Source organism: Dendrobium catenatum, unplaced genomic scaffold (assembly GCF_001605985.2).
Source record: "Dendrobium catenatum unplaced genomic scaffold, ASM160598v2 fragScaff_scaffold_402, whole genome shotgun sequence".
Lineage (NCBI taxonomy): Eukaryota > Viridiplantae > Streptophyta > Magnoliopsida > Asparagales > Orchidaceae > Dendrobium > Dendrobium catenatum.
The window spans coordinates 662480-671455 of record NW_021318864.1 but is presented as its reverse complement, the minus strand read 5'-3'; the positions used below and the strand labels follow the sequence as shown (position 1 = coordinate 671455).

The following is an 8976-nucleotide window of genomic DNA, read 5'->3' as shown; positions in this document are numbered from 1 at the left end:
TATTTCATCGTAATTCGTCAGAAATCCGCAAGGAAAATATTCTGCCAGAAAGCCACCGATAAGAGATAATTTTCATGTAGTTTTTGTTATTATTGAAAGAACTAACCAAAACACTTTGCATGTGCCTTAGGGGTTATGAGTACAACTTACTCTACCACATTAATTGAACACCATAAATACGCAAAGAAATGGAGAAGACAAAATGGCGATGCGAACAGATATTGTCGAGTAAAGAAACAACCCTAGACGAAGAAATGGGGAAGACATTCTTCAAACCTAGACGAAATGGCGAGTTGCCGAGCAAAGAAGCCTTGTTCGTGCGGCATCGGTGTGACCTTTTGATGGGAAATAAGGGGAGTGGTATTTTAGATGCTGGTAGGCGTGTAAATAAAGAACTTTGGGTGTTAGATGAGTAAATAAATGATTTTAAATGTTTTGTACGTAAAAATCCCAAAATTTACTCTTAAAACGCGTCGCACATGTTAACGTGGTCTACCATCGAATTAAGTGACTGAACTATCGAGTAATTTCCTTCCCGGACTTCTGTGACGTTTTGGAAACCTCCGTAACTCCACCTCGTAAGTGCACTTTCTCCGGTCTCCAACTCCTGAATCCTATAAATTCTCTCATCCATTACGCAGACTCCTCACTTGCATTTCCAGCTACAATCAAATTAAGCAAACTTCCATTATGGCCTTCTCACCCTTGCGCTTCTCCGTTCGCCGGCGACTGCCAGAACTAGTAGCTCCATCGTCTCCGACGCCGCGAGAGCTCAAACGGCTGTCGGACATCGACGATCAGGAAGGCCTCCGCTTTCAGATCCCCGTCATCCAGTTCTACAGACACGATCCCGCCATGGCCGGCCGCAATCCGGCGGCAGTCGTACGCGATGCGATTGCACGAGCACTCGTCTTCTACTACCCCTTTGCCGGCCGGCTCCGAGAAGGACCCTGCAAGAAGCTGTTGGTGGATTGCACAGGCGAAGGCGTTCTGTTCATCGAGGCCGAGGCTGATGTGAAGCTCGAGGACTTTGGTGATGCCCTGCAGCCTCCATTCCCCTGCCTCGAAGAGCTACTGTTCGACGTTGAGGGATCATCCGCAGTGCTTAATGCGCCTTTGCTGTTGATTCAGGTGACCCTGTTAAGCTGCGGGGGATTCATCTTTGCCCTCCGTCTAAACCACACCATGTCCGACGCGCCGGGGTTGGTGCAGCTAATGACCGCCGTGGGAGAGCTAGCTCGAGGGTTGCCGTCGCCCAGTATTGTTCCAGTCTGGCGCCGAGAGCTCCTGGAAGCACACCCGACTCCGGCGCCTTCCTTCCCCCACCGCGAGTACGAACAGGTTCCCGACACAGACGGCACCATCATCCCTCTCGATGACATGGCTCACCGTTCCTTCTTCTTCGGCCCCCGAGAAATAAGCACCCTCCGTTCTCGCCTACCTCCGCAGCTCCGCCGCTCATCCTCCACCTTCGACATTCTCACCGCGTGCTTATGGCGAAGTCGCACCGTCGCCCTTCAACCCAGCGACCCAAACGAAAACTTCCGCATCATCTGCATCGTCAACACCCGCGGCCGCTTCAACCCTCCTCTGCCTTCCGGCTTCTACGGCAACGCCTTCGCCTTCCCGGTTGCAGTAGCCACTGCAGGGGAACTGTGTAGCCGCCCTCTGGCTTACGCAGTGGAGCTAGTGAAGACGGCAAAGTCGCAAGTTTCAGGGGACTATCTCCGTTCGGTGGCTGATTACATGGTAAAGAACGGTCGGCCACATTTCACTGTGGTACGGACTTACGTGGTGTCTGACGTGACGCGTGCGGGATTTGGTGATGTAGATTTTGGATGGGGAAAGGCGGTGTACGGTGGTCCGGCGAAGGGTGGGGTTGGAGCGATTCCTGGTGTTGCCAGTTTCTTTGTCCCTTTTGTTAACTCCAGCGGAGAGAAGGGGATTGTTGTTCCCGTTTGCTTGCCGCCGCCTGCAATGCGGAGGTTCGCCGTCGAGATACAGAACCTCCTCACGGCTCAACATGGAGGAGACGACCAAGTAGTGGATGGTGATAATAATAAGATGCCCTTCTTACTGTCTCATATCTGACGGATTTCGGGTTTCGGCGACTAAAGATTACAATTTGCTATTAGTAGTGTGCTGTGCTGTTTGGTTTTGTTATAAGTCCGACTGGGCCGCTGCTATTAAGCCTCTCTTCTTCTTCTTCTTCTTTTTGTTTTTAAGCGCTGGTTATTTTCTTAAAGTTACTGGTGTCCAATTATTGTATGTAAATCCCTCTATATTAAATCATGGCTTTTAAATTAAAGTTTTTGGTACCCAATAATAGGAACAATAGATCTCTACTATTGCATTTGCATTTTAACTCGTTTCTATGACCAGCAAAGCAAACCTTCAAGAATATGAACATAATTGTTTGAGCTTACAATTCCAACAAAAATAAATTCAAACAATAAAACAACAACAAAGCCATCATTAAAGACAAAAATGATTAATCATCCTCATCAACTCTAAATAAAAACAATCTCAGCTTTTGGCAGATTTCAATCAAAGGATTAGTATAATAAAATCGATCTGGCTTACAATTTTAAGTAAAAAATGTCTAATCCTCCTTTCTGAGAAGAATCCAAGGCGCGAATTTTATATCATTAGATCATCTTCCTCACTACTCAAGCAAAATCTCAACTTTAGAAATTCACTAAAATTTTTATAAAGCTTCAAAATTGTAAAATATAAACTTACACTGAACGGAAAAAATTTCAACTGAAAAGCTCACATACGTGCCAAATTGGTAAAGAGCTTCAGAAATATCATTTTGTACCATTATTAAATACTTCTTTATGTGTATAAACTTCAAAAATAAAGAAATATTATAACTAAAATAGTGTCAAATGGGCTTTGAAAGCTTTTCAAATTTTGTAATCGAGTTATTTCTTGAAGGTTTTAGATCAATCAACTTATCAACATGTTGAATCTAAAATAAACAAATTATGCGCTATATCAGCTCTTTTGTTCCTCTTTTCTTCATGGCTTCTTGCATTGCTACCTACAACAAATAATCACTCATAAAAATTATAAAATGTTCTTTTGATTAGGAAAAGAAAATGAAACAATTTAGCATCACAATTTATTAAAATGAAAACTAATATATGTGTTGTAGTAGAATTCTCTTTTAATCTATCAACAAAGAAACAAATTCTGGCATCCCTAAACTACAAAGTTGATCAACTAATAATGAATGACGTATTAAAATGGATATCCATTTCTTCACGCTAACAAATCTAAAGTGCATGCAAGAATAAAATAAAATCTAGATATTTTTTTTGGGACATTTAGGCAATTTTAAGGCAAACTCACACACACAACACATACACATAGACTCGAACCCTGGACCTCTTAGTTGGAAGCCTAAGCTCTCAACCAATAGGCCAAGGAGAGTTGTGTAAAATCTAGATATTCATTCATGAAATCTAACTTTAAAAACGAAGCACCAAATAATTGAGTTTCTTCTTAAAAGAAGACATATTGATGCATTTAAACATCAAGCCATTATGGGTGGTTGCATTTGATCAACACATCATCCAATCTGATAAGAAGACTATATTTCTTCCTATCCCTCTTCTAACTTTCAAAGGAAGCCCTTCATTTCAATGATGAATTTCCTTCCAACTACAAATGAAAGAAATCAACATTTATTTAAAACTCAAGAAGCAAATTTTGTAAAGAATTCTAAAGTAAAGAGATTGTTAAAAAGATCAACTATTATCCTCCTAAATAGTTGGAGTCATATCATTTGCAAACAAATCTCCTGCATTCTCCTATCTTCAAGTTCATTCATTGATGCCATGGTGACCTGCAACAAGCTTTTCTAGAATCTGCTGAAGCAGAGCTGATCTTCAACCTTAAACTGTCTCTATTGCTATAGAACAAAGAGCAAGGCAGCAAGCAATACAACAGAAGCGAAGTAAAAGTAAAAATTAAAATAATAATAATAAAAAACAAACAAAGAAGTTGCACTTTAAATTTAGTAAGGAAGTCCTCATGAAAAACCTTGAACTTAGACTTGCTTGGATCATTTTCTTTTTTATCAGATCATCTACAACTTGTTGCATAGCTTTGTGCTCAGTGGGACTCGTTTTGTAATGAGGCAAGTTGAGCAAAGTAGCACCCGAAATCAGATCAATCTGATGCTGTATGGCACGCAATGGCAGAAGTTGCCTGGGAAGATCTGTGGGAGCAAAATCTTCAAAGCCTATCAAAAGTTGCTGAATTTCTATTAAGTATGTGGGTGAATTATTCAAGGAGTTCTCTTCAATCACAAACACAGCGAGCAAAGCTTTGGTTTCACTTCCAGAATGTACAATCACATTCCCTGTTACAATATTTAGGGCTGGTCGATCCTTATTAACTGATGGTTGTACTGTATGTGAATTGGGAAGGAGCCGTAGCTTTCTTTTTTTCCATTCAAATGAATATGAATTTGTATGTCCATCCTAGAGAACACCTGTATCAAATTGCCAGGGGCATCCCAGGATGAGATGATAGACGTCCGTGTCTATGACGTCGCACAGCACTTCACAGGTATAGTATTTTCCAATAGAGAAATTAACTCTGCACATATCAAATACAAGTATTTCCATACCTCTCTTCACCCAACTAATCTTATAAGGGCTCCGATTTTTGTGGTCTTTAAACGCAATGCATTAACAACATATCTTGAAATGATATTCTCGGTGCAACCATTATCAACTAAAAGATCACACACTTTGTCATTGATTGTGCTTTTTGTGATGTGAAACGATGGGAGTTACTTAAAAAATTAAAGAGAACAATTTAACAAAGTATTCACAAAATAAAGTTATTACTTATAACATGGAATGATCCTCAGATTTCTTAGTCTTTAACTTGCTTAGGCAAAGAAGAGCGGAGTCGATTAACCAAACAATTCAATAAAATGCAAAGAGTAATTGTAAAGCTACGACGGTAAACAAGAATCCACGATTTAATAATGGGAGCTTTCACCTTTGGAGCCCATACGCTCAAATAGTCTAGGCTTTAGCGGAAGAAGAGTCTCCACATTAGAATCGAGGTCACTCAGAGGAAAAAGGAACCTAGGATCGTCATTCTTGGAAAGGTGGCCGAAGTGGTGGAGGAAGGTGGTCGTCCAATGATGATCCAACGTCCATTTGACCTTTGCTCGTCGATCACGTCAACGAAGGAGTATTGGATACGGTCAATGTATTCTTCAACGGTGTCGTCGAAATCAAAGCCCACGTCAAAGAATGACGATTGGAGGATGTCAACTTGATCTCGATCGTCATGCACAATCCAAAGTTCCATTCGGGTTCCGCCATACATGATGAATTAAGAGGAGGGGCGGCCCTCCTCCTCCCGCTAGGAGAGGTAGAGAGGAGGCTAGGGTTTTGGTAGAGGTTAGGTTAGGATGGGGGTAATGTGGTTTAATCAAAATTCTGAAATTAAGATCAGATTTTGAATAAATTTGGAGGGAGAACTTTTGAAATTTGAATCCAAATTGAATGCAATTAAGGCATTAATGGAGGCTTAATGGGGTGGAGCCAAAGAGGGACCGGCGGTATGGAGAGAGATGGGTGAGGGGTTTCAAAACTAAAATTAATTTCAGTTTTAATGAGATTGGGGATAAAAATATTTGAAATCAAATTTTGGATTTCAAATAAGGGGGAGGAGCATTAACTGAGCGCTCAATGGGAAACCCCATTAAGGGGCCGGCGGCATCAAGGAGGAGGGAGGGGATTGGGGAGGAGGAGAGGAGGTTTCCAAATAGGTAAGGGTGACTAGGAAAGAAAAATAATTAAATCCAATTTGATTTTATTTAAAATTGGATTTATCATTAAAACTTTCCTAATTTGGAATTCCCAATTTGGAAAGAATTTGAAATTCGAATTTTGAATTTTAATATAGGGGCTATGGGGGAGAAGGCCGGCGAGTGGGAAGGTGGCCGACGGGTGGGAAGGTGGATATATATATATATATATATATATATACCTCGAAATGACAAATAAAACAAAAGACTAGAATACCCCTTGGGCTACAAAAACGACCAACTACCCATAAGGGCAAAAACGGAAAAACTAAAATAAAATGATTAATACATAAAATGCTAATACATAAAATGCATCAAAAGTAAAAACTCTCCATCATGGCCATCAATCTCCTGTGTCGCCTCTGATAAACGCGTCGAAACCTCTTGTCGATGTCCCCATCATTCTCCCGGGTGGGAGAAAACTCGACCCCGTCGAGTGAGTACTATGGAAGCTCTCGTATAGCTCTAGAAGGTCTGGATCCAATCTATGTAGCTCTTCTCGATCAATCCACGTGTCCTCTGTTTCCGGTGTTCCTTTCCAATGAACTAGGTACCTTCGGCGCCCTCCTTCCTTTGTGGAAATAATCTCATCATCTAGAATTGCTTCGATCTTCTCCGCTATGGGTGAGTAAGGTAAATTGGGGAGTGGAGCTAGGTTGGGGATCTCACTAGGTGGGGTCACACAAGGCTGATTATGGAGTGGATTTTTGTGGGTTAAATTCAGGTCCTTCAAAGGCTACTATATCTTCTATATTAAATGTAGGATTCATGTTAAAACCTCTAGGGATGTCCAGTACGTATGCATTACTATTAACCTTTGAGATTATCTTAAACAGTCCTGCGCTTCGAGCATGCAGCTTCTTTACGGCGCCAGGGGGAAAACGCTCCGGGCTGACCCGTACCATCACGAAGTCTCCAACTTTGAATTCTTTGAACCTTGTTATCAGCAATAATTTTATAATTGGTGTTACTTTATTCAATTTTCTTTTTAATCTCAGTATGTAACTCCTGGAGATGAGATGCAAATGTGGATGCAAGAGACTGGGTATGCATGATGAATGATAAGAATCATGACCTCACATAAAAGTTTTAGACATAGACACTTTAGGGAGACAACAGACTACAAAACACACACACACAACATACTAACTCACACGAACACATAGTTAGAAAAAAGGTGGACAAGTCACGAAAAGAGGGGATCTAAAGTGTTCGGTCTAAGGGAACTGGTGTATGGGGAGCAATGAAGACATTCTTAGCTACCAGGGCACTTCTATAGGAAGTTTCAATTAAACCCTCATCTAGTAAGTTCATCTCACTATGAGCGAGATGGTCTTTGAAAGGGAAGGACAAGAACATAGCGGGCAAAACAAATGAATCAGGAATAAGATAAGACGAAGGGTCCTGCCTCACAGTTATAATGGGATAACCCAAAGAGTCACCATCAGGTATGAGACTCAAGAAATTGGGTAGGGTATCCACAACAGAAGTGGGCACAACAATTAGAGTTGTGACAAGAAAGTATGGGCTAAGACTTTCTCTAACATTAAAGTCGGTACGAGGAGTGGTGAGACAAGTCCAATCAAGAAAGTCACACTTTTTCAAAGGGGTCACTCCTAAAATGGGCTCCAATAAAACAGGAGGATGCTCAATTCTCCAATTAGGTTAAGAACCACTCAATGTCAAATCACTATCTTCCAAATTCATACTAATATTCTCAATAGGATCAGGTATGGTCATAACCCTAAGATCAATGGGTTTCGGTTCAATTAAATCAGGTGATAAATCTGACTGACTCACTTCCAATTCGAGATTATCCACGTCACCATCAGAATTATCCAAAATTGAATCAGAATTACTCAGAATCATCTCAATATGAGGTATTATTAAGTCAGAAACTTTCGAATTTAATTTCATGGTGCTCACAACCACATCAGCTCCTTTCGAGATTAAGTTAATATCATCCAGGCAGACCTTATCCAACGAGATATCCTTGAGGTGACTAGGATCAGGGTGAGCTAAGGTGTCGACGTTTAAAGGTTCTAACTTTCCTAGCTTAGGGTTTAAGTCATGCTGGGAGCAATCACTTTTGTTTCATCCTCAAAGAATTCTTTGTTATCAGTGATATCCTTAGCATCAACGAAATGGATGCACTCAGTCTCAGGTTCCAGGGACCTTTTCTTTTTTAATGTCTTTCTTTATTATAATCATACTTGCAGGGTCAAGGGGTGGGGAGGCTAAAGGTTGACGGGGATGGCTAGGAGTCGGCCCAAGTGGGGAGTCATATGGGACCGGTCCAACAGAAGACCCAATAAAGGGTCGGCCTTTAAAGTTTGTTGAGGACCTACATGGTGGGGCAGCAACCCTGATGTTACTAAAGGATGGGTGACCATAAATAGGGGAAAGATATTTTAATCCAAGTTCTCGTCTCATATTTTTTCAATCGGAGGTAGGGTATTCGCCACGAGACTCTTTATGATCTTCCAACCTCATCTAAAATTAAAGAGCACTACCGCTCATGTGTGACCTAGCAATGCTAAACTGGCGAGAATTAGGGATATCATGCGATTCAAAATAGTCATCTAATTGTCTAACCCATTCCCTAAAGTAGTAAGGGTCCAAGGAACCATCAAAGGTGGGTAGACGATCATGTGATTCTAAGTGAGGTCGTTGTGGCTTAGACTCAGGTCTAGGTTGATAAGCAGAGTGGGGCACGTAATTAGAGTGGGGATAGTCAACAGGTTTCTCCGTCATAATTCTAGTCATAGTGCCCACTAGGTTAACGATCTCATCTAATCTCTTTTGGAGTCTTATCGGGTCCATTGAGAAGCGTCAAGTGACACTCAAAGATGATTGGGTGTAAGGGACGTCATTGAGACACTAAGTAGGCTCACTTAAACTCACTAAAGGGTGCAAAAATTGTTTGGACAGCAAGCTACACTAGTGTGTTAAGTAACTTAGGCACTCAGGAAGTTTGCTAGGTTGAGGACAGTACCTAAAATCTTAAGAAGCTAGCCTACAGTTCACTAGATGTTTGCAGGAATGATGTGGACAACAAACTACAGTAAGGCATAGAGTTGTCTAAGTGTTTAGGAAGGTTTCTAGAGTGTGGACAGCATCTAAACACACTGAAT

The 8976-nt window shown here is 41.3% G+C and overlaps 1 protein-coding gene across 1 annotated transcript; it reads left to right on the top strand.

Moving 5' to 3' along the window:
• The first annotated feature begins 574 nt into the window (after positions 1-574).
• LOC110098955 (benzyl alcohol O-benzoyltransferase-like) lies at positions 575-2308 on the top strand. The gene has a single exon (XM_020825919.2). It carries the CDS (start codon positions 691-693, stop codon positions 2089-2091), a length of 1401 nt encoding a protein of 466 aa, XP_020681578.1. The 5' UTR covers positions 575-690; the 3' UTR covers positions 2092-2308.
• Positions 2309-8976: the final 6668 nt, after the last annotated feature.

Excerpts from the sequence above, each read along its gene's own strand:
- LOC110098955 (XM_020825919.2), top strand. The coding sequence starts at position 691 with ATGGCCTTCTCACCCTTGCGCTTCTCCGTTCGCCGGCGACTGCCAGAA.